The sequence below is a fragment of the Magnolia sinica genome, chromosome 10 (assembly GCF_029962835.1).
Source record: "Magnolia sinica isolate HGM2019 chromosome 10, MsV1, whole genome shotgun sequence".
Classification (NCBI taxonomy): Eukaryota; Viridiplantae; Streptophyta; class Magnoliopsida; order Magnoliales; family Magnoliaceae; genus Magnolia; species Magnolia sinica.
The window spans coordinates 18,653,449-18,680,569 of NC_080582.1; the positions used below are offsets into that span (position 1 = coordinate 18,653,449).

At 39.0% G+C, this 27,121-nt stretch overlaps 1 protein-coding gene and 1 long non-coding RNA gene across 2 annotated transcripts; one reads left to right on the forward strand and one right to left on the reverse strand.

Annotated features, from left to right (window-relative positions):
• The first annotated feature begins 3,803 nt into the window (after window positions 1–3,803).
• Window positions 3,804–5,387, forward strand: LOC131258113 (flavonol 3-O-glucosyltransferase UGT89B1-like). The gene has a single exon (XM_058259183.1). It carries the CDS (start codon window positions 3,872–3,874, stop codon window positions 5,303–5,305), a length of 1,434 nt encoding a protein of 477 aa, XP_058115166.1. The 5' UTR covers window positions 3,804–3,871; the 3' UTR covers window positions 5,306–5,387.
• A 5,634-nt stretch (window positions 5,388–11,021) lies between these two features.
• Window positions 11,022–12,097, reverse strand: LOC131258114 (uncharacterized). The gene is made up of 3 exons (XR_009177887.1): window positions 11,860–12,097; window positions 11,343–11,770; window positions 11,022–11,187 (listed from the first exon to the last, which is right to left on the reverse strand). It is a non-coding gene; the product is annotated as an uncharacterized LOC131258114 (long non-coding RNA).
• Between the last annotated feature and the right edge of the window lie 15,024 nt (window positions 12,098–27,121).

A 27,121-nucleotide genomic window follows, 5' to 3' on the forward strand; every position in this document is an offset into this window, starting at 1 on the left:
GATCCAATTATTAAGTGGACCATACCATATGAAAAAATGATGATTGACCATTAATGGGTCACAAAAGCTCCTCATATTTGTATTTTACCTTATTCAGGCTCATGTGAGCTTATCAAAAGATTAGACCGTGGATAAACATCACATAGACATTAAGGTGGACCTTGAGAAGATTTTAATGGTAGGGCATTCAATCACTATTGTTTCCTATGGTATGGTCCATCGGATATTTGGATAATTGGATCTACATATGTTTTGAATAATGCCCTAAAATAATCTAGAAAAATGAAGGGATGGAGTGGATACAAAATACATATATCAAGGTGGGCCCTGCGGTAAAGGCCGCACCATCTTGGGTTGGTCTAGGTCTCACCAATCCGCTCACAGACAGAAAACAGGCTAGTCAGTCTTCATTATTCTATGCGGAAGTTTGACAAGGGGGTCATAGAGCTTACACCTGCGAAGGCATGTGTTGAGGGAGATGAGCTAGCTACCCTAGTTCCGAAATCTTTACACCATTGCTTGCGACAGTAGCTGGAATTGGGGAGCTAACTGCTAAGCATGAGCATCTTCAAGCTGCTCCCTGTGAGCAAATTCAGCCATAGCCAGTGCTTTCCCCTTCTTCTTGGCCATCGAAGACAGTGTCAATCTATTATTGCCAAAATTTAGATGAATGGATACCATCGGTTGCGGAAGCAAGTTCACCAATAAGCTTGAAAAGATAAGACGGATAAGACAATGGGGGTGTCGATAATGACTATGAACCCTTCGATGCCTAAGTCAGGCATGTAAACTCAGGTTAAAAAAAGGCTTGAGCTAGGGTATTTGTCGCTTACCTCCCTTTAATCGCAGTGGGAGTATTTATAGGGTCCATCAGGCAATGTCGAGATCGCGTATCTTGTGGGATTCATAAGATACGCTGGAAGATCTTATCTAGATATGGATCTCCCTCGGATTTATCATCGAGCTTGGCTCGGTCAACATGATATTCAGATATGTCGGATCTGATCTCTTGATTTGGGGCAGAATATTCTTTGAGATCCTCGCCTCGCCTTGGTGGCAGTTGAAATGCTTAGCTCGGGAAATGACTCTTACAACCGAGCCCTGCCTTTAGGGATAAGCTCAAGGTCGGTTCGTGGCCGATCTCTTTGTTGAAAGGATAATTAATCATATCTTCTGAGCTATCTGAGCTCTATACCTTGTTAGTTTGGGAAGCTCATCCTGGCATTCCTCATATTGTTGGTTATGCTTTCTGTGTGGAAGACCGGTTAATTTTCCTTACAACGTATGTAACTACATCCACCTGGTCCATCCATATTGAAAGCTCTGTTAAGAGCATGATCAAAAAAATGATCCAAGATGGACCAATAGTACAGGAAACAATGGTGATTGACCGTTAAAAACTTCTTGTGGGCTACAAAAGCTTTTGACCAAGATGATATTTGTGTTCTCTTCATCTACGTGTTAGTGACCTTATATAACAGGTGGGATGGAAAATAAATATTCCGGTGGAATACATGAAGTTTTTAATGGTGGGAATTCAATCAAAACTGTTTCCTATGGTGTGGTCTACCTAAGATTTGAGTCAGCTTTATTTATTTATTTATTTTTTTATCATGCTTTCCTATGATCTTTAAAATGGCGGTGTGGATTTAAGGCACATACATCAATGCGAGCCCACGGTTTGGACTCTCACACACCCCGGTGGACCCAGGGTCTCACCTAATCCACTCCCATCCATTTGCATCCTCGTCCGTGCAAGGCGGCCATCATGTGCATCTCACCAACGATCAAGGTCACCGAACCGCCGGCCCCACTTATACTAACAACAAGGTTAAAAGTTAAGAGCATCCACCCTTTCACTTTTGGATGCGATTTGCCAACTTACGTGGACACGGATTAGCTACTCGCGGGATGACCTTTTTTTTTTTTGTTAGCCTGTTACTACATTCACTGTCAGTTCATACTTCACTGTTAGCTACCACCTCTAAGGAACCGTTACCAGGACCTCAATGTTGAAACGAGGTATCTTTCACTCACGGGTTGAGCTGCCAGACTTGCTATTGAAGTGATGTCACCAAGTTTTGTGGCCCCACCATGATATATGTTTTGTATCCACACAGTCCATCCATTTGAGGAGATCATTCTAGGACATGAGCAGATCCAAAGCTCGAGTGGACCCACCACACAAAACAGTGTGGAAAGTGACGCCCACCCTTAAAAACTTCTAATGGCCACTAAATTTTTCAATCAAGCTTATATTTGTGTTAGTGTTAACTTGGGAGCAGGTTAGATCTCAAATAAAAATCATGGGCCTTATAAAGATTTCAACCGATGTATGAACAGATGGCGTAGGTACAACACATATATCACGAACAGGTCCACAAAACATGGTGATGTCACGCTACTCAACCTATCAGTAGCTACTAGAGGGTACTCTCTGGCCCACCATGATTCATCCTGTCCATCCATATTTTTTTCATATCATTTTAAGGCATGAGCTGAAAATTGACAAATCTAAACCTCATGTGTACCACACTATAGAAAATAGGGCAGACTGAATGCTCGCCATTAAAAGCATATTAGGGCCATAAGTTCTACATGAAATTAATATTTGTGCTTTCTTACATTGAGCCTTAGAAAGTTTGCAATGATGCTATTTAATCATTGTTGATACTGAAATCTAGTTAAACCTCATTGAACCTCTGAGTGCCTATACATGAAGATGACAAAGGAGACCCTCTTATGCCTATGTTAGAATCAAACGATCTAGGTCTAGTAGAGTTGATTTATTGATGCCTACCTTTTAGTGTAGATGGGGCCTCTATTTATAGGCCTAAGAGTGAATTATGTGGATAGAAACGCTCCCTAAATTATAGGTGTGCGTTTAGCAGCTGCTTTCGAATATCCGCAATGTTGATAAGATCAAGTGTTCGAGCTCTGAAAACAATAAAAGTTGATAGCCAAGGTCAACCATCTGAGCTGAGTTCATGATTTAAAGTTTCTGGTCGTCCCGAAAAAGATTTGACCTTGACCAGATTATCAATCTGCTTGTGAAGGCTGTGTCTGAACACCGAAGTCAGGCTCCCTTCCTTTGGGACCTTAAAGGAGTCTTGGAGACACCAGGTACAACTATCCTCTTCATCTTATCATACGATGTAGAAATTCGTGATCGCATAACCCTTTCTAGATCATAGACAGATCTACTCGCATGAGCTTGGAAATAAATGAGACCATGAAAAGGCTCAATCCTTGTTCTCTTTATAATAAAAAATTTAATAATAAAAAACAAAAAATAGAAGGACAGAGGTACTTCATCTCCTAACAGATGAGGCCATCGGGTAGGCAAATCTTTTAGCAGTGTATCGGCCATTGAAAAGCTCCTTGGTAAGGATTAACGCCAGCCAACCCGCGACAAGTCCGGATATATGAGCAGATGGTGTAAATATTTAGTCAGTACCTCATCTCTCTGACCAGTTAATTTTTACCCATAACGATTATCATGGTTTTTTTTTTTTCTTTTATCCACTTTGAGATTTTGATCTTTCTCGTGTTCTTGGACTCATTATCTACATTGATCTTTAAAAAATAAAAAAAAATAAAAATAAAAAATTGGAGGGCGTGGATAAAACACAAATATCATGGACTCATTATCTACAGTGATCTTTTTAAAAAAAAATTTTAAAAAAAATGGAGGGCGTGGATAAAACACATATATTATGGTGGGGACCACATAGCAGCGTTCAATGGTCAAATCGCTGTTGACAGCGTCAGTAGACAAATCCACCTCCTTCACTTTCCGACCAAGCATCTGCAGGCCACAAAACACAGTATAAAAATCAAGAACCCTCTAACAGCCCCACACCTGTAAGCCATGTCGTCCGCACCCGTCGCACACGTCCTGGTCTTCCCGCATCCTGCGCAGGGGCACATGATACCCCTCCTCGACCACGCGCACCAGCTCTCTGCTCGAGGACTCTCCATCACCGTCCTCGTCACTCCCAAGAACCTCCCCATCCTCGACCCTCTCCTCTCCAAATCCCCCTCCATCCAAACCCTAATCTTCCCTCTCCCATCACACCCCACCATTCCTCCCGGCGTCGAAAACCTCAAAGACCTTCCCCCAACCTCCTCCACCGCCGCTATCGTGCGCGCCCTCAGCGAACTCCGCAATCCCATCATCCACTGGTTCCGATCCCACCCCTCGCCACCCGTCGCTATCATCTCCGATTTCTTCCTGGGCTGGACCGATGGCCTCGCCCGCCAGCTCGGCATCCCCAGGATCGTATTCTACTCCTCGGGCGCGCTCGCGGTTGCTGTCGTCAACGATCTGTTCGCCGCTAACATGCGCCGGGAGGGCACGGTCGTGTCGCTCCCGGACGTCCCGGGCTCGCCCGCCCTCAAGTACCTGCACCTCCCCACGATTTATCGCCGAAGCATGGAGTTCGCACCGGCGTCCGAGGACTGGGCTTTTGTACGGGATTGCATGATTGCAAATACGACCAGCTGGGGGGCCATTTACAACACGTTCGCCGCGCTGGAACACACGTACCTCGAGCACGCGAGTAAGAGGGCAGGGCACGTGTGGGCCGTAGGACCGTTGATCTTAGATGGCGTGGGCCCCGCCGGGCGCGGCGGGACTAGCTCGCTGGCAGCTGGCGACGTGATGGCGTGGCTCGGCGGGTGCCCGGAGGGATCCGTCGTGTACGTGTCGTTTGGTAGTGAGGTGCTGCTGAATCAGCAGCAGACGGATGCGATTGCAGCCGGACTGGAGGCGAGTGGGGCTCGGTTCATCTGGACCGTTAAGATCCCCACGTCAGGACACGTGGCGGGGGATTACGGTACGATCCCTGGTGGGTTCGAGGAGCGGGTAGCGGGTAGGGGTCGGGTCATCAGGGGGTGGGCTCCACAGGTGGAGATCCTGGAACACCCGGCCACGGGCGCTTTCGTGACTCACTGCGGGTGGAACTCGACCCTGGAGGGGATATCCGCGGGCGTGGTACTGCTTGCGTGGCCTATGGGGGCCGAGCAGTTCGTGAACGCGAGGCTGTTGGTTGAGGAGACGGGCTTGGCGGTTCGGGTCGGAGAAGGATCGGACTCGGTTCCGGACCCGGTTGAGTTGGCCCGGGTCTTGGCTGAGTCGGTAGGTGGGACCGGGTCTGCGAGGGCCCGAGCCAAGGAGATGAGTAAAGCGGCATGGGATGCGGTCAAAGAAGGCGGTAGCTCTTTCAGGGATTTAGACGAATTGGTGACAGAGATTTCAGCATTGACTCCAAACTCTGAGAAAGAGATTACATTTGAACGGTAGATTGTGGTGTATCTTTTCGTGTGTACCTAACGTCAGTATTTTCTCAGATAATCTAATAAGGGCTCACCTAATTTCTGGTGAAGTTCTCTTGTGGGCCCAACGAGGTTTCCACCGTAGATTATACGTGTCTCTGAATCAGAATGATCCGGTGATCAAATCAACGGTGGTTGGATCATGATCATGATCACTCTTCTAAATTCAGGACGCCATTAACTGTGGGGCCCACCATGATGCTTGTGAGAAATCTACTCCGGCTGTCCATTTTGCTAGATCAGGTCAGGACATAAGCATATCCAAAGCTTAAGTGGGCCATACGATAGGAAAAAGTGAGTAGGTAAATGCTAAGGCGGAGACCTACAGTGGTCCACTGTCATGGTTATATGCCATCCAAACCGTCCATGATAAGGTCATTCCTATTGGGATAGACTGGGAATACAGGTATGTTGGATTGATCCAAAACTCCTGTTGGGATAGGCTACTTGAATGTTTGAACGGTAGACGTCAAATCCTCACTTTTTCCACGGTGGGCCCCACCTGCCTTCTGACCGCAGGACCTTGTGACAGGGTGTCACAATCCGCGTCCGTAAATTGAGGCCGATCTTGAAAAGATTGGCCAAGCGTGGCCTACTTGGGATGCGTATAACTTATCAAGTAAACAGTGGGGCCCAGTGTGATGTCTGTCTTATCCATGCCGGCCGTCTGTTTTTCAGCTTTTCAGCTCATTTTAGTTCAAGATCCCATAATTGAAGCATGGAATTTGTGGTTATTTTAAAAAATAATTTAAATTTTTAAATATTTCAAATTTTTGGAATTTTGCCGCGAAAATGAATTTTGGTGCTTTTACCCTGCATAAAAAATGATATAAAAGGATTAGGGTTTATATATGGATGCGTGCGGAGTATTGTTACTTGAAGTTTAGAAAATTGAGACATTTGGTTTGCGTTCCAGTGCACGGATAGTACTGTAGTCACGCTAATTGACGCACTTTGCACTTTATACAAAGAACAATTGGATATATAATTTGCTGCCTTGAAAACCATGACGGTTTGAAAACAGATGGGATATTATATATATTTGTACGTGATTTACCCTCTCGCAATATCTAATGCATTTTTCCCAACATTCTAAAGCTCAAACGTAGCACACGCCACATGAAATGTGGGGAAGTAAACTCCCGTAGTTGAAAGTTTGGGTTGACATTTGGGTTTTTCCTTCATCCATGTCCTTGCAATCTTAATAAAAACCACTGTGATCAGCCAAGGTTTCAACATGGATGCTATTATCTCCATTGTTTCAAGTGGACCATACATCAGAGGTGGGCACCACAGAGTCTACTTAGCAACTCATTATTGGCTACTCCCCCTGCCACCAGCCAATGGCTGGGCCCTACCATGATGTATATATGTCATCTATTTTTCAGATCATTTTATGGTATGAAACCAAAAATGAGGTACATCTACTACCAGAAAAATGGGCAAAGGCTAAAAGCCGTGATTGATGGCTACAGTTTTCGTCCGTAGCACGACCGTAGTCGTAGGTGTTGTAATAATGGTCTAAAAGCTATGGCTACAGATTTAATCCATAGCTATAGATTAAAAATAGCTACAGATATAATCCGTAGCAATTATTCTGTAGCGAAAAGTACATACAGTTACGGATAGTATTGTAGCTAAAAGTAGTGCTGGATCCGTAGCAATATGTCGTATTTAATAACAGCTACGGTCAATATCCGTTGCTATGTCTTATATTAAAAAATTTATAATTATTCATTCAATTACCACCTGCATAATCATTCATTCATTCAATAATATACTGAAAATACAAAGAAAATGTCATCAGGTTATCATCCTTTTCTTGGTGAATCTTTTCCCCAACTGATGAATATCCCAGATCTGACACCCGCTACAAAGATCATCTTCCCTTTGCACCAATCTCCTCTGCATTTCTCTCTATTTTACAGGAGGCAATACCTTTCCATCTATCCATTCTTTTTCCTTCAAGATTTATTGCTGCCAGTAGAGAGGACATAACCAGCATAGATTGAAGAACAACCAAGAGATGAAGATGGGTACATGTTTGTACCCATTCCCAACCGACGCCCAGTTTCCCTAGCAATTGCCAATTGATCACCTGCAATGGTTTCCGTGGGGGACATTAGTGGAAACATATATATAGCAGCATTGACTAGTAGTGCGATAATACAAAGAAAACCAATTCAAACATGAAAAGAATGATTTCGACAATGAGAAAACTCAGAAAAAGATTTCACTACTCCCAAACTTTAGTTGGGAAATCTGTAAATATAAAAGGAAAACAGGAATTGATCAACCATTGTATTTATTGTTTAGCTGTGGATATCTTCGTTTAACCTTTTTCTCATACTATGAAATTTGCTTAGTTCTATTAACTGTTGATTCAATTCACATAAACAAAAAGAAAATAAGTGTTAATATCACAACTGCTGAACAGTACTTAATGCTAATTTCTCATGAATGAGCTACGAACTATGACACCGTAATCATCATTATCCCAGCAATTCAAGGATTGGAATTTCTAAAATACAATAGAGGAAAACTATGTAGTTAAGTATGAGTTTATTTAAGGGTTTTCTCAATGTCATCAACGTTTCGAGAGAATTGAATATTGGCTCTATAAATTGTTCAGAGTCAGCAACATTTCCTGATTTACAATTCCTTGCAGTCTTGGTTGGCAACAACAAAGAATTTGCAATAAGATTCCAATCATTTTTTTTCAATAGTGCGCTCATTCATATGTATTTGTCCTGTACAGAAAACAATTCACAATACCAATAAAGCTCAATTGTAACAGGTTCTGCCTCAGGTACATCAGGTGCATGTGTATCTCTATGTAGAACATGTAAAAGATGTGCAAGGTTCCATGTTCCAAAAGACCTCCAAAAACAAATTAGAATTCCATCTCCATTGGAATGAGAATGTAAATGCAATTTGTAACTCTGACAAAAACTTTTATGCTCTAGCAAAACAGACCAAAAATGGAGCAATACAAAGAAAAAAAATGACATGAAAAGGAAAATAAAGCTACCAAAATCTATGCCACCTCAAAAATTTTCTCCATTAAAACTATAGGCTAGAAATAGATAGTTGAGAATGAATTAATGCCATTTCCAAGATTACATCATGATCTTCTTAGTTGCAGAATTGAAATGGACTACAAATTGAATTTGAATGACAAACTTTTACAAATCATTCCACGTCAAGAAACCTTATAAGCTACCAAGAAATTTCCAACCCATAGTGACAGATGATTGATTTGTAGGGTGAAGGAAATCCATATTAAATCAATCAGTACAAGGAAAAAAACAAATAGATTATGGTTGCTACAAATATAAACAACAAAAATGGCAATATCTTTGCATTGTTGTAGATCAAGAAGCTTCATAGTAAGCTAGAAATTCATCACTCACAGTAACAGATAATCAAAATAGCTATAAAAAAAACTGTAACTTGTTTATATACAATATTGAAGTTACAAGCCATAAATGGTTTACCTCTGATTCTTGAAATTCAAAATGTTTAATAGTTCCAATCATGAAAGATTCCAATTGCCACTTGAGTTCTTTGGAATCCATACAACAAAGAAACCCAACTTCAATTCAATGAAATTATCAATGAAAATAGAGAATTATGCATGAAAAAATGTTAAAAAATTGAACCTTTTTATATGGCACTCTTGCTTTGCGCCAAAGCCTCAGCTCTTTCGGTAAGCTTCAAGTCAAATTAATGTGTATGATAACCATCAGCCATTTCTCAGCAATGATTCAGAATAAGAAAGAAAGAACAACCATCATACAAAGGTGTAAGACCTGCAAAGTTGTAGGGCATAGAAAACAAGAATCATGAGATAAGTGAGAGTGAATCGGCATACCTTCTGCGAGAAGTTTATACAACTTTCTTTGGTATAATGCTAGCTTATAAAGAATACAAGACAAGTATTTCCCTGCGGGTGTTCATTTTAATAAAAGAAAAAAGGCGGTAGAAAAACCTATATCGTTCACTCATCAGATGGGTCCACAAGCTACAAAAAAATCTTACTGTTATGATGACTCCAAGCTACTCGCTGAAACTGCCTCGAAAATTCCTCATAAAATCCGAATAGACTTAAATAAGAGTTCAACCTCCTAGCACTTCATTGCATCCCAAGATATGTAGCTTTCTTGTCGTGAGTTTCAACTTCTTTTCCACTCTGTTCCAGGATTCCATCTCCAGTTGTAGCTGCCTTTCTAGCTCTATGAGCTGCATCTCCTCCAAAAGGAGATACGGGAATGAGAAGAAAGAAGGATACTCAATTCAAAATCAAAGCTGACTTAGATTCCCAACATGTAATTTTAACTAAGAAATCCATCAAATTACAATACCCATGAATTTTTTACATGGGAAAAAACAGAGGAGAGTATTCAAAAAATAGAAATTAAAAAAAAAACCCACAAAATTCTACAGATATTATATAATTATAATATAACAGAAATGACAGTAGTCTTTCCCAAAAAGAAAAAAAAAAGAAGAAAAGATAGTAGCAAAAGGAAATGAAGAAACATAGCTTAACATGTGGATCCACTGTACATTTCTTTTTGTCAATGAAAAAACATAGCTTAACCATTCGGTTTGTGCTTTGGGTGTATTTAGCAGTGGACTGTCTTTTATTTATACATTCAGACGAGAAAAAAGGTTAGTAATCCGGCAAAGTTGATGGATGGAAGGCAGGCACTTAAAAATTGCTAAAAAAATTACTTACCTGGAATGCAAGTAATTAAGTTAAACTGTCCAAACCTGGAATGCACATGGATGGCAGGGCTCACACGTGTGTGGAATTAGCAAATCTCTTTCCAATTTTGGCAAACTTGGTTTCAAAGACCTGCTTTTCCATAGCATCAAGGTTGTCCATTAGTTTCAACCAAAAAAGGAATGGTAAATCAAACTTGCATATAAGTATGAACTCGGATTGACAATCATAGAGATTCCAAAAGAAAAAGAAAAGTGCAGATGAAACAATATTTTTTTTCATCTTGCTTAAATAAAAGAATTAGTACTTATGCCATTAACCAAAGTAACAACATTTTTTAAAAAGAAAAAGATGTAAAAGAAACCTCTTTCAAAGCTACACCTGGAATTACAACAAAATGAAACAAAAACAGATGCTTTTTTATGATTTGTTCTAGTTGAAAAATAAAATAAAAATAGTTCTCATGCCATTAGCCAAAGTAACAATAGTTTTATATATATATATATATATATATATATATATATATATATATATATATATATATTTAAAAGAAGCTTCTTTCAAAGCTACACCTAGAATTACAACAAAATGAAACAAAAACACACTGGCCATCCTAATCATTCATTGAATCTAAACAAACATCACACCATTAATCAGACAGGATTCCTCAGTGTAGTCTTTGGCCCGTGGCCCATCTAGTGTGCCCACCCAACTCTTGAAAAGTTCCAATCACCACCACAGCAGAATGGACAGTGGAGATTTCTTTTGAGACCTAAACCAAACCATTTTCTAGATATTGGCACTCTCATTTTTTCTATACTTTAATCTACAACACTCCTTTATGTCCACAAAAACATACAGGCAATTATGCATGATTTTTAGCAAATTATTTTAAAGCTATCATCAATTGATACTTCAAGTCAGGCAATGCTACTACATTGAGAAATTATAGTTATTTCTCATAGAGACCTCCCAGAAAGGGTGAAGAAGGGCTAACCAGGTAATATTTGAGCAACTGTTGCCGCATTTTCTTATAGGTTTGGTTGGGTGAGAAGGTCTCGCTCCTTGTCAAACGGTACTGGGTCAAGATGGATGACTTTCGGGATTTCGAAAGCTTTTAACTGCCAATGCACAAATAAATTATGATTCAGCTTTGAGTGGACTACGAGATAGTTATAAAAACCTTTCAGCTTCCAAATAAGCAAAAACATGACAAATGGTATTGAAAACCCAAGAATGAGCAAATATCACTTCAGACTGTTTAGCTACTAATTACCTTCTTTGCTTTGGCATGCTTTGTAAGTTCCCCAAGAATGTATTCTTTTGCCTTGGGATTCTCACAGAGAGCGGCATAATCCCCACTTAGCCCATTCTCCTCATCCCAACAGTCAAGTGCTTGCTTGTTGGGATTGACAACGGCGATGAGGAAAGACTCAAAGTTGTTTCCATATATCCATGTCTAAGAACAAAAGGAAAATACATTGCAACAGAAACAAAATAGTGAAAATGTGTCCCTCCCATCGATTGTTTTGCAACATTGCTCATTTGGATTCATGTCCATGAATATCTCATTCTACAACAAAAACCTACAAAACTCTTTCACGGTTTTTGTACAAATCACATACTAGAGGATGTCTAGCTCAATATGAAGTGAACTTCTTGCTTGAATCCCATGTCAAGCATTTGATCAGCTTCGTCGAGAACCTGCAAATAGTTCATGGTTATTATATGACAAGCAAGGGGGAAAATAGATCAAAGAAGTGTGCAGGCATGTAAAATCAGGAGTCTCTCACCTGAGACTGCAGACTTTCTACAAAAACTTCAGTCCATCTCAAAGCTTTCCATCTGGTGAAAGTAGACTTTCCCATTGTTGGAGTAAAAGGGCATGATTTCCTCTCCTATGAGACCATGGAAATTTAAGACTGCCCCTGAAAGTTATGAAGCAATATTAGAGCGATTCTCATAAAGAATATGAAACTGAAGAATAAATAAATGAAGAACTAAATTGGTTGATTATGAGTAGCCAATAGCTGGAAATGTCAATAAATTTTTTTTATATTAGATGAAAAAAAAAACTGCAAAATTTTGATACAATCATTAAAAGTACCACTTGTGTTGAGAGTCAAATATTGCATATTAGACCCCAGTTATTGCTTGGATTTACGAACATGATACCGTTTAATGGCCTGCTTTAATCATGTTTGTGATGCAGAGTGTATTTACGAGCATGGACTGAAAAGGAGGCTTAAAGCATGGATTTAACGCTCTGATGACACTAAAGGCAAGGGATGGACTCCAGGGGACCAAGATCGACGGAATTACATGCTAGGGATCCACGAAAATCGAGAAACTGAAGCTCAAGCGGCCTGAAAGTCAGCCAGAATGCAAGATCACTGGGTTTCCATCATCTGTTCGGCTCGAAACTTTATACATGGCTCGAGGACCAAAAGCTAACCGTACACGTCAAATTTCAGCCATTGGATCCCTTTGAAAGTGGCTCAACGGACAGATCAGCCCATAAATCAGTGATTTGGGGCCCGCCTGGTATCTGAAAATGCTTCAATTTTGTTCTCAACGCCTTAAATGGAGTGACACAGTAAATGGACGGAGCAGATGTCTCACGAACATCACAGTGGACCCTACATGTACATTGTGTGTACATAGTGTACACGCACCGGCCGTGCACTGGACGGTCAGCCTAGCCAAAGATGGGCTAACCCGTTTCCTTCTTCCGCAGCAACAGCGGACGGACGCTGTCCGTTCGTTTTTCAATAGTGGGGCCCACTACTCATTCGAATCCACGATCTGGACCGTTCATTTGTCCCGTGAGGCAACCAAAACCCACACCTAGGTGTCCTTCTATTCTCATGCGTGCACACACGTGTAAATAGCGATCAAACGCAGGATAGACGGTGAAAGAAAAGATTCAATGGGCCGAACCAAAAGACATACAGAAATATCCTTTTCTAGCTAGTTTTTCGAGAGGAACGCAATGAGCGGATTGAATTTTCCTTCTGAGGTCAATCTGGGACCCACCAGCCATCATAGCGCTGAATGCGCAGGCTCTGTTTCGCAACAGAGCCTGCGGACGAATCTTGTGGGCCACCATCGTACACCAACGATCTAATCTGGACCGTCTATTAGCAGCCTACGTGCCCTCTCATCCAAGCCTAGGTGACCGAATTTCAGAAGACAATGAAGATCAGTTTTCAAACCGTCTAAAAGAAGACGAACGGTGCAAGAAAAATCTCTGTGGGCCACATTGAATGCAAGCCATACCACGTCATTTCTAACTAATGTTTCGTTCTTCATCTAATGGACGGCTTGGATTCTTTTGCCGATATCAGGAATGGGCCCCACCAAACAACCAGCGTAGGTTCTCTTACGCACGTTGCTTTGCGTAAGGAAAACGCATGCCTACTGCGTTGCGTAAAAAAATGCATGTAGGAAGTTCTCCGACTCCAGCAGGATCTGACGCAGCTACTGCCTTCATTGCCTATAAAAGTAAGAGAAAGAGAGAGAGCAGATTATTCTGGATCGAAGCTTTGGACGAGCAGTGTGGAGGCCGTTGAAGAAGAGTATTTCTTTCCTATTTTTGTTTATTTCCTTTTCTTTTTTTAGATTTAGTTAATCATATCTATGAGTAGCTAAACCTCTTAGCTAGGGCTAAGAGGTGAAGCTTGTAGTCTGATGGGAGAGACTTTGCTTGTGCCTCTTGTTTAGACTGACTGATGTTGATTTTAGTTCAATTAAAAGGAATACTTTCAGTTTTTTTATGGTTTGTTGTGACTGAAATTACAATAGATCTGTGATGGCTTTGAGTATTTCTTCCTCCTTTTGATGTTTATGACGTCAGGAAGCCCTGTTGTTCACCATCGTCTCATGGGCATGGTCGGAAGACGGTACCCTTCCTAACCTTCATGCATTGTTGATTGGTTGGTAATTAGTTTAATTCTGTTGTTTGCTTTGTCTCCTGGGCATGGTTTGGTAATGGAATCCATTCTAATTCATATACTTTTCATCTCGTGAAAACTAGATCAAGTAAGTTCAGTTTAATTTCCATGATTCTTGATGCAGGCATAAGATCTCCCTGATCTCTATAAGTGGATCCTCTGAATCCCTAGTTTCCTTCCTCTGAATTCTTTAAGTTTTAGATCAGTATTTTACTATTATTCCTCAAAAATCATTCGATTTAGATTTCATCTTAATCTAGTTCTCGTTCTACTTAGTTTCAGATAACATACAGGTATCAGTCCCTTGGGATTCGACCTCGGTCTCACCGAGTTTATTACTACATTACAACCCTATACTTGGGGAGTGAACAAGTTTTTGGCGCCGTTGCCGGGGATTGGCGGTTGCGATTCTCTGAAATTAATTAGTTTTAGAATTAGTTTGAGATTAAGATTTTACTAACTTTAGTTTTAGATTTTTTTAATTTTTTATTATTATTTTATTATTTGATTTTTAGAACTAACTTGTTTCCTGTTTTGTCGGATCCTGACATAAACTTCTAAATTGGTAATCCTTTTCTAATTTCTCTATTTTTCTATTTTTAGAATTAGGGTTTGAGTTTTAGAAATTTTCTAATTCTAGTATTTTTCTATTTTTAGGAAATAGTTTATTTTTAGAAACTTTCTTCTTTTGTTTTTAGAAACTAGGTTAGTTATTTCCTCTTTTAGAAATTCTTCCCTTTTTAGAAACTAACCCAACTTTCCTGTTTTGTAGGATTCTGAGATATGTTTCTAAATTGGTAATTTCTTTCTTAATTTCTTCCTTGCTATTTCTAAATTAGGATTTATTTTAGCAAGTTTCTAATTCTAACTCTTTTAGAATCTAACTTTGTTTCCTAATTTATTTTTAAAAATTTTCTACTTGTAGACTTTTTGTTTAAAAACTTACTTTCCTATTTTGTAGGCTTTTAAGATAGAAATTTCTAATTCGGTTTTTTTTTTTTTTTAACTTAGGGCTTGCAATTTGGTAACTTCTTTCCAACCCTCTCTTTCTTTCTAGATTTTCTTTTCCTTTCTTAGGATTAAGTTTTGATTGAGGACTGCTAGTGTTTCATGCCCAAGTGGGCTCGTGACAACACTCGACATCTCTTGACTGAAGGAGGATTGGTTGAGGGGTTAACTATCCATCGCAGGACTAAACACCACTCGAAATCCCCTGAGTTAATTGAAGTGATGGCTGAAAGCCAACCTCTTCTACCCCAACCTAAGGTAGAGGACATTCAGGATGAGAATGAGGTGCATCAAGCACCCCCGCCACGTACTTTACGAGATTATTTACAACCAGCGGGGGTGAGTATGCCCTCATGCATGATTTTTCCTGAAAATACAGGATATATGGACATCAAGCCAGGGGTTATCCAACTCCTTCCTGAGTTTCATGGGCTTGAATTTGAAGAACCATATCTACATTTGAAAGAGTTTGATGAGATCATAGCCACTTTATATTTTCAAAATGTGTCTGAGGACACAGTCAGGCTGAGACTCTTTCCTTTTTCCTTAAAGGAGAAGGCTAAGACGTGGTTACATTCACTGCGTCCTAGATCCATTGGCACATGGAATGATATGCAAAGGGAATTTATAAAGAAATTTTTTCCACATCATAAAACGATTACCCTTAAAAAAAGCAATCATGAACTTACCCAAAAGGAGGATGAAATATTTTACCAATGTTGGGAAAGGTTTAAGGACTTGGTCAGTTCATGCCCACAATACAGCTTTGAAACGTGGCGCATTACAAATTTTTTCTACGATGGACTGACATCTTCCATGCGCCAAATGGTCGAGACAATGTGTAATGGAGAATTCATTAATAAAAATGTCGACGAGGTATGGGATTACCTCGATAGTCTTGCTGAAAAAACACAATCATGGGATTATTACCCAAAATCGAACACCACGTCTAGGCCGACTCAATTAAAGATGAAAGGTGGATTGTATCTTTTGAAAGAAGAGGATGATCTCAAGTGTAAAGTGACTACGCTCATAAGGAAAGTTGAGGCCATGGAAGGAAAAAAGGATAAGGTTAATGAAAGTGCTTGCGGTATATGTGATTGCAATATTCATACAACTGAAAATTGTCCTACGATACCCGCCTTTCGAGAAGTGTTGAATGAATAATCCAATGCCGTAAATAATTATCAAAGACCTTTCAATGGACCAACCTCTAATACGTATAATCCTGGTTGGAAAAATCATCCAAACTTGAGTTGGAGAAATGGACAAACTGCTACCCCTCAAGGTTTCTTCAATCAAAATCCAAATCAGGGGAAACCTCAAGAAGAACCGGTTCAAAATTCCATGCAAGAGCTGACCCAGGCAATGCGAGACTTTATGCAAAAGATGGATTCACATATGACGATTATAGAAAAGGGGATGCTTCCTGCACAACTGCTCCCCAATCCTAAACCGCAAAACGAGATAAGTGATCCCAGCTCTTCAAATCAAATGAGGCACGCTAAATCCATCACCACTCTTAGGAGTGGGAAGATCATTGATAAAACCCTCCCGGTTAGGCCCGAAAAGCCTCAAAAACCAGAAAAGGACAATAATAATGGATCTAGTGAGGCCCCACAAAAATTAGAACCGGAACTTCTAGAAAAGCCAGTTGCTCCATTTCCCCAACGGTTGGTCGCACCAAAACCTCTCTCTAACTCTCAGGATATCCTAGAGGTGTTGAAACAAGTGAAAGTCAACATTCCTCTGCTTGATGTCGTAAAACAAATACCTTCATATGCCAAATTTCTGAAAGACTTATGCACGACCAAACGACGGCAGAGTATTCAAAAAAAGATTTTCTTGACTGAGAAAGTGAGTGTCATCCTAAAGCAAAACGTGCCACAGAAATTCAAAGATCCTGGTAGCCTAACCATATCATATGTAATCGGGGACCATTGAAATGATTATGCACTTCTTGACTTAGGAGCGAGCGTCAATCTGATTCCCTATTTAGTATACAAATAGTTAGGTTTGGGTGAATTAAAACCCACCCTAACCACACTACAACTTGCTGATCGCTCTGTTCGTGTACCCAGAGGGATAATTGAGGATGTGTTGGTCCAAGTTGATAGATTTTACTACCCTGTAGATTTTATCATCCTGGACACCGAACCCATCAATAACATGAGCGCTCAGATCCCCGTCATTCTTGGTCACCCATTCCTTGCCACTTCAAACGTAATTATCAATTGCAGGAATGGTGTCATGACTATGTCTTTTGGGAATATGACATTGGAGTCAAACATCTTTTTCAATAACGGCAGAAACTTAGAGGATGATGACGATTTCCACGACATTAACATGATTGACTCTTTAGTGGAAGTTACGACACTTCTGACCTTATCTTCTAACCCTCTAGAGATGTGTCTGGCCTACTCCCATGATTTTGATGATGACATGATTAGGGAGACGTGTGCCTTGCTGGATAATGCACCGGTACTTGAAGTTAACCGGTGGAGGCCACAATTTGAAGAGTTGCCCCAAATTGATGTAGTATCTCTACCATCTAACCTCAAGCCGCCGAAGCTTGACCTAAAACCTTTGCCCTCTGATTTAAAATATGTCTATTTAGGTCAAGATGAGACATACCCGGTGGTGATCTCTGTCCACCTGGAGAAAGAACATGAGAGTATGCTCATATCTACTCTCATTGAGCATAAGAGAGCCCTTGGATGGACGATAGCGGACCTCAAGGGAATCGACCCCTCGATTTGTACTCACCACATATATCTTGAGGATAATGCGAAGACTGCTCGGCAATCACAACGTAAACTAAATCCAAACATGAGGGAAGTGGTTAAGGCCGAGGTTCTTAAACTATTAGATGTGGGTATCATATACCCCATATCCGATAGTCAATGGGTGAGTCCAACTCAGGTGGTTCCTAAGAAGTCCGGGATCACCATCCTAGCCAATGCCAATAATAAACTCGTACCAACAAGAGTTACTACTGGTTGGAGAATGTGCATTGACTACAGGAAGCTGAATACCGTCACGAGGAAGGACCACTTTCCTTTACCCTTCATTGATCAAATCTTGGAAAGGCTAGCTGGTCATTCCTATTACTGTTTCCTTGACAGGTATTCAGGCTACAATCAGATTGAAATCGCTCCTAAGGATCAGGAAAAGACCACATTTACATGTCCCTACGGCACCTTTGCCTACAGAAGGATGCCATTTAGATTATGTAATGCCCCTGCCACCTTTCAGCGATGTATGATAAGTATCTTTTCTCACATGGCTAGAGGTCTTTATGGACGATTTCTCTGTTTTCGGTTCATCTTTCAGCGACTGCTTAGAGAGTCTTAAATGTGTGCTGAAAAGATGTGAAGAAAAGAACTTGGTACTTAAGTGGGAGAAGTGTCATTTCATGGTTCATAAGGGAATTGTCCTCGGGCATATCATATCGTCCAAGGGAATCGAGGTAGATAAGACAAAAATCGATCTTATCTCTAACCTACCTCCACCCAAGAATATCAGAGATGTACGATCCTTCTTAGGACACGCAGGGTTTTACAGACGATTCATTAATGACTTTAGTCTCCTCTCTCGTCCCTTATGTAATCTTCTGCAAAAGGATGCACCATACGAGTGGACTGAGCAATGCCAGGAAGCTTTCACCAAGCTTAAGGGCATGTTAACTACTGCACCTATTATGCAATCACCCGATTGGAGCCTTCCTTTTGAGCATATGTGCGACGCTTCTGATTATGCTCTTAGAGCGGTTCTAGGCTAGAGAAAAGATAAGAGGCCCTACGTCATTCATTACGTAAGTAGAACTTTAAATTCTGCCCAAGTAAACTACTCGACTACGAAAAAGGAGCTCCTGGCCGTAGTGTTCGCTTTGGATAAATTTAGGTCCTACCTTATTGGATCCAAAATCATTATCTATACAGATCTGCGGCACTTAAGTATCTTCTTTCTAAGAATGATTCTAAGCCCCGTTTGATACGATGGATCCTTCTACTCCAAGAATTTGATTTGAAAATTAAAGATAAAAATGGAGTAGAGAACGTAGTGACTGATCATCTGTCTCGCCTTAATACCTCTGATTCCCCTGAGGCGACCCATATCAATGACATGTTCCCTGATGAACAACTGTTCAGAGTCTCCCATTCGCCTTGGTTCGCTGATATTGCCAATTATATTGCCACAGGTTCCATACCAACGCATTGGACTGCACAAGATAAGAAGAAATTATTTACCAAGGTGTGCAACTTTTTCTGGGATGATCCATATTTATTCAAATATTGCCTACACCAAATTCCAAGGAGATTTGTGCCAGATGACGAGTATTAGAGTGTCATCTCCTTCTGTCATTCACAGGCCTGTGGTGGTCACTTTTCTGCTAAAAAGACCACGGCCAAGATTTTACAGTGTGGCTTTTATTGGCCCACTATGTTCAGAGACACTCATGAGTTTTGCAAGGCTTGTGAGTGTTGTCAAAAATTGGGAGCATTGTCCCGTTGAAATATGATGCCTTTGAATCCCATCCTTATTATAGAAGCATTTGACTGATGGGGCATCGATTTCATAGGACCATTCCCCAAATCATTTGGAAATTTATATATTTTGCTCGCCATAGATTATGTCACTAAATGGGTCGAAGCAATCCCGTGCCGAAATAATGACCATCGCATGGTCATTAAATTCTTAAAAGAGAACATTCTTTCGTGGTTCGGGACGCCTCGAGCCATCATCAGTGATGGGGGCTCACACTTTTGTAATAGACCATTCGAGAGCTTAATGAAGAAATATGGTATCTCTTATAAGGTGAGCACCCCATACCATCCAAGACAAGTGGACAAGCTGAGATTTTCAATAGGGAGATCAAACATATCCTAGAGAAAACGGTTAACCCTGATTGTAAGGATTGGTCAATCCGATTGACCGATGCCTTATGGGCATACCGTACCGCTTTTAAAACCCCTATTGGAATGTCTCCCTTTAGACTTGTCTATGGGAAAGCTTGTCACTTGCCTGTGGAGTTGGAACATAGAGCGTACTGGGCGATCAAAAATTTGAATTTCAATCTGGACAACGCTGGCTCGCTACGTAAACTTCAATTAAATGAACTTGAAGAAATCCGGAACGATGCGTATGAGAACTCGAGAATTTACAAGGATAGGATGAAGGCGTTTCATGATCAACATATTCTACGAAAATCATTCACGCCATGTCAGAAAGTCATTTTGTCTGACTCTTGACTTCATCTCTTTCCAGGTAAGTTTCGATCTCATTGGACCGGCCCTTACATTGTTGTTACTGCTTATCCGCATGGGGCCGTTGAGATAAGAGATCTCGACAATGGCAAGGAGTTTAAAGTAAATGGACATCGATTAAAACCATTTGTCGAGAAATTTGATTCAGAGGACATGTCCATACCTCTGACTGCTCCTATTTACCAGGATTGATCTCCTAATCTGATGGAGATATAGGTAGGTTTATCGCTTTCATAGGACTAGGGTAGTTTGCTTTATTTGTCTGGCTGAAGACGGTAAACTTAGCGCTCCTGGGAGGCAACCCAGCCTTTCATTTTATTTTATTTTATTTTAGTTACTTAGTTTAAATATTTGTGGGTAACATTACTGCAAACCCTCACGAGACTACAACTCGTCCACTAGGGGCAACCTAGGAGTTTAAAGGCTTGTTACATACGCTAAATGCAATCGAGAGCACCTGCGAAAGTGGTATAGGTAGAATTTTATTCTTATTGGTTTTTCTCTTGTGTTGACCCGCTCTTATGTAGAAATCTTTGGAAAGTATTTCTCTTAATTCATTATCCAGGTACTATCTTCCCATCACTTTACTTTTGTTGTTCCATGTGCATTGCATGCTCATTTCTTTTACATTGAGGACATTGTAGATTTTTAGTTGGGGGTGGGAGATTAGGCTACCTAATCAGTGTTTTCTTGGTCTTGAGCAGAAATTGTGAAAATTTTTAAATTTTTCTGGAATTTCGTATGAATTCGAAGTGATTTTGATGGCCATCTTGGATTTAGAATTACAAGATAAGTGATGTTGGTAATTTATGACTTTTGGATTCAGTATCTTTTAGATTTCACAGTTAAGTTTGGATCGTTAATCCATGATTAGAGGTTTTAAACATTGATTGAGTCATGATTTCACAAGACACATCTTGCTTTCACATAAAGGTTTCAGGTTGATATGGAAGGGTTAATTTGGTAATCACTGAGCATGTAAGGAACCAGCCTGAAAAATTTGCCCGTCATGATCAATTGAAGAAAAAGAAAATACCTATAAAAAAAAACCAAATACCTTTGTAAAGGGTTGTGCAAATAATCTTCACCATAGGTTTGCTCCCTATAGGTGTAGATTTAATTTCCTATAGATGATATGCGAAAAGGGTTGGATGTACAGTCTTCACCATAGGTTTGCTCCCTGTAGGTGAGGATTTGATTCCCCTTCTTGGCATTACTTTTACTGAAAAAATTAAAAGCTGAAGGAATAAAAGGACGATCTATGGGGCAAATTTTGGTTATCATGAATTCTCTTGTTGGCTACCAATGATATCCTGAAATTGAGAAGTGAGTTTCATGTTGATAAGCCGAGATTATACTATACACTCATGAAACTAAATGTTTAGAATTATTCTAATTGATGGATTAATACTTTGAACTTGATTATGACGTTTACCATGTGCTTGAATCTAGGAGAAAGTTATGCCTAACATTCATGAACCTTAGAATTCTAGAATTTGAATAGTTTTTCAAAAATCACTCTAGAAACTCTCCTATGATTCTCAACTTAATTTTCGCGTATTTTGCTCGGGACTAGCAAAATGCTAGTTAGGGGTTGTGTTGAGAGTCAAATATTGCATATTAGATCCCAGTTATCGCTTGGATTTACGAACATAATACCGTTTAATGGCCTGCTTTAATCATGTTTGTGATGCAGTGTATTTACGAGCATGGACTGAAAAGGAGGCTTAAAGCATGGATTTAACGCTCTGATGACACTAAAGGCAAGGGACGGACTCCAGGGGACCAAGATCGACGGAATTACACGCCAGGGATCCGCGAAAATCGAGAAACTGAAGCTCAAGCGGCCTGAAAGTCAGCCAGAATGCAAGATCACTGGGTTTCCATCATCTGTTCGGCTCGAAACTTTATACATGGCTCGAGGACCAAAAACTAACCGTACACGTCAAATTTCAGCCATTGGATCCCTCTGGAAGTGGCCCAACGGACAGATCAGCCCATAAATCAGTGATTTGGGGCCCGCCTGGTATCTGAAAATGCTTCAATTTTGTTCTCAACGCCTTAAATGGAGTGACACAGCAAATGGATGGAGCAAATGTCTCACGAACATCACAGTGGACCCTACATGTACAGTGCATGTACATAGTGTACACGCACTGGCCGTGCACTGGACGGTCAGCCTGGTCAAAGACGGGCTGACCCGTTTCCTTCTTCCGCAGCAATAGCGGACGGACGCTGTCCGTCCTTTTTTCAGTAGTAGGGCCCACTACTCATTCGAATCCATGATCTGGACCGTTCATTTGTCCCGTGGGGCAACCAAAACCCACGCCTAGGTGTCCTTCTATTCCCATGCGTGCACACACGTGTAAATAGCGATCAAACGCAGGATGGATGGTGAAAGAAAAGATTTAATGCGCCGAACCAAAAGACATACAGAAATATCCTTTTTCAGTTAGTTTTTCAAGAGGAACGCAATGAACGGATTGGATTTTCCTTCTGAGGTCAATCTGGGACCCACCAGCCATCACAGCCACTTCGTGAAAAATGAAAAAAATGATGGATTTAGAGACGGTTCTGGACCGTCTCTAAAATTGCTTAGTTTAAAGACGCTTTAGAGACGGCCGTAAACCGTCTCTAAATTTTTGGATGGCGCTTGACCGTCCTTATTATTGTCTTAAAAATTTGAATGTTGACAAATCATTTAAGACGGTCAAAAACCGTCGTTAACTGCAGATAAAAGACGGCCATTGACTGTCGGGAATAAGAGACGGTCTCTGACCGTCTTATATGGTAGAATTTGAGACGGTCAAAGACCGTCCCTATTAGTTATTGGTAATTTAAGACTGTCAAGGACCGTCTCAATTAGAAACGGTCGTTGGCCGTCTTTTCCTGTAAGTTGGGACTGTCAAAGAGAGCCTGTATTAGGGACGGTCCTTAGCAGCCTTTATTTGAGACTGTCTATGACCGTCTCTATTAGAGACGGTCCTTAACCGTCTTATTATGGTTATTTGAGACACTCAAGGACCGTCTGCATTAGAGACGGTCCTAAACCGTCTCTAATGCTCAAGTCAAACATTAAGAATAAAAGAAATTATGAATTTCGAAAAAAAAAAAGGTTAAAAAACTTAGAAAAATGACTAACAATGTTTAAGAAAAAAATTTAGATTTTGAAAAAAAATGTAATTTTATAAAAATCTAGATTTTGAAATAAAAATTAAGAACTGTTAATAATGTTGATAATTTTGAAAAAAAAAATCAATAAGAAAATGATATTTTGAAAAAGAAAATTTAAAAAATTAAACAAAATTGTAAAAAAATTGTCAAATTGCAAAAAAATATATATTTTAAAAAATAAAATTAGATTTTGTATTTTGAATAGAAAAATTAAAAAGTTGTATAACAAAAGTGATATTTAAAAAAAGATATTTTGAAGAAGAAAATTTAAAAAATTAAACAAAATTGTAAAAAAATTGTCAAATTGCAAAAAATATATATTTTAAAAAATAAAACTAGATTTTGTATTTTGAAAAGAAAATTTTAAAAGTTGTATAACAAAAGTGACATTTAGAAAATGATATTTTGAAAAAGAAAATTTAAAAAATTAAACAAAATTGTGAAAAAATTGACAAATTGTAAAAAAATATATATTTTAAAAAAGAAAACTAGATTTTGTATTTTGAAAAGAAAAATTAAAAAGTTATATAACAAAAATGATATTTAAAAAATGATATTTTGAAAAAGAAAATTTAAAAAATTAAACAAAATTGTGAAAAAATTTACAAATTGTAAAAAAAATATATATTTTGAAAAAGAAAAGTAGATTTTGTATTTTGACAAGAAAAATTAAAAAGTTATATAACAAAAGTGATATTTAAAAAATGATATTTTGAAAAAGAAAATTTAAAAAATTAAACAAAATTGTGAAAAAATTGACAAATTGTAAATTATATATATATATATATATATATATATATATATATATATATTAAAAAAGAAAACTAGATTTTGTATTTTGAAAAGAAAAATTAAAAAGTTATATAACAAGATTTCAATAAAAAAAATGATATTTTGAAAAAGAAAATTTAAAAAATGAAATGAAATTGTGAAAAAATTGACAAATTGTAAAAAAATATATTTTTTTTTTAAAAAGAAAACTAAATTTTGTATTTTGACAACAAAAATTAAAAAGTTATATAACAAAAGTGAGATTAAAAAATGATATTTTGAAGAAAAAAAAAAGAAATTAAACAAAATTGTGAAAAAATTGAAAAAATGTAAAAAAATATATATTTTTTAAAAAGAAAACTAGATTTTGTATTTTGACAAGAAAAATCGAAAAAAAAAAGAAGGGATCTATACCAAATTGAATGGATGTGGCCTACAATACACAAGGTGGGATTAAAAACATGTAAACGTGAAAGGAAAAAAGAAAAAGAAAAAGAAGAAGAAGAGTGTTAACTCGATGTAAAAAAAAAATATACATGTTTAAGAAAGAGGAGTGCAAATCAAAGTTCCTCAATACTTTGGTAAAAAAGAAAATGGTCTAAATTCAACGGTAATATCAGATGGTTGAGATTATCTAATCATTATGATATTAAAATAAGTGTTCTACCCAACAGAATAGATGTGCCCTTCAACCCAAGTGCAGACCAAAGAAGATTGAAGCATATAGATGTTTAAAAAGAATAGTACAAGTCAATGTTTCTCAGGATAGTAAAAAAGAAAATGGTCTAAATTAATCCAACGGCAATTTCAGACAGTTAAGATCATCCAATCAGTGTGACCTTTGGAGAGGGTACAGGTATGCCAGGTGTTGCCAACATTAAGAATTGGTACCAAATGCATACATTAGTATAAGCCATTCTCATGTTATCATTTTTCGGCTATTAACTCGTCTCCAAAGGAATGAGATGTAAACTTGCATAGCTTAGATATAGTTTAAGCTGCTTGTTAATTAAAAAGGAACTGGAATATAGTTAATTAAGCCAAATGGAATCTCAAAAAAAGAAAAAAAAAAGACAACCAACATCCATCCAATCGTACCAAGTCCACCAATCAGGTGGTAGAGATTGTTCCATGAAAGGCATTCCCAGCTCTCCACCCATCCACAGTCGGCCCCACATATTAGCTCCAATGACTCCAAAATAGTAAAACACAACACATAAGTCTCACTAGAAACCCTAGAACTTGCAGAAACACAAGACATTGACACAGACAGAATTTTTTCCAAATGGAATCAAATTAATATCAGAGGTTAGTTTCCAAACACCACTAGTAGAATCGAACAATCTTTAACATGAAAACAAAATCAAACCCTACAACCCCTGGAATTCAACATACAGCCTCATCAAAACAGCAAAATCCAAAGGTGAAAAAATCATTATAAGAGCGATTTCATGACCCACCTGAGATTATTGAGTTCTTATGATTCGAAATCACATCCTAAATATATGATGGAAAAATATATGGACGATGTCGATATACATAAAATATATCAAGGTGGGCCATACACGGTTAGAGTAACACCCATGAAGGAGTTATCTAAATAGTGAAATGGTACTATAAGGTCACCTCTTGGGAACTTCCCATGAGGTTAATCTGTGCGCGCCCCACCATGATGTATGTAGAACATCAACACCATGCATTTGATGTGTCCCATTTAAGTCCAAAAATCAGTCGTATACAAAACTCAGGTGAACCATAGCATCTAAAACTATGTGAAGACATCCCTAAAACATATAAAAGCATTCAATTGGTGGGGCCCACATGAGTTTTGGATGTGTGTGAAACTTGGGCCGACTCCTCATCCAAGTGGGACACACGTATATAATGAATGAGCTGGATCTATGAACCACATCTAGGTGGGCCCAATAAATGATTATGAATGTTTTAATGGGGGGGTAACCCTCTCAACTATAGTATGTGGTGTGGCCCACCCAAGTCATGGATTGACTTTATTTTTAAGGTCGTGGCCACCATGGAATGGTGCATCTGACTGACGGGGCAAATCCAAAGTTCAAGTGGACCCACCATAGAAAAGAGTGGGATAGTGACACCCACTATTGAAACCTTCTTAGGGCCCGCCGCGATGTTTATTTGAGATCCAACCTGTTTATAAGTTAATACAGACATGGATGCAGTTGAAAATTGGTCTAACCCCTCATCCAAGTGGGACACACATAATGAGTGGGTTGGATATGTGAATCACATTTAGGCAGGCCCAATATATGATTATGAATGTTCTAAGGAAACCCCTCCATTATATTATGTGGTGTGGCCCACATTTAGGCTGATGTTTGTGTTTTCCCTTCATTCATATTTTTTTTGATATTATGAACATGTTGGATGACAAATAAACATTACTGTGGGCCCAAGGAAGGTATCAATGGTGGAAATCATTATTCCACACTGTTTTGTGTGGCATGGTCCACTTGAATTTTGGATTTATCGAAAATTTGGGATCAACACACACCGTTCATCTATTTTTCGAGATCATTTTATAAAATTATCTAAAAAATGAATCATATCCAAAGATTAAATGGACCACACCACAAATAAGGGGAACGAATTGGCTCCTCCCCTACACCATCCAATGGCTTGTGGTTGGTGCTGTGTGGGCCCAACCATGTTGTATTTTTACAAATACATGGATGAAGGGAAAAACTAAAATATCAACTTGATCCAAAACTTTAGTGGCCTCCCAAAAATTTTCAATGGTAGACGTTTAGTTTATATTATTTCCTATGATGTGGTCCACTTCAGATTTTTATAGGCTTCAATTTTGAGCTTATGTAATAAAATTATATGTTAAAATGGATGGATGGAGT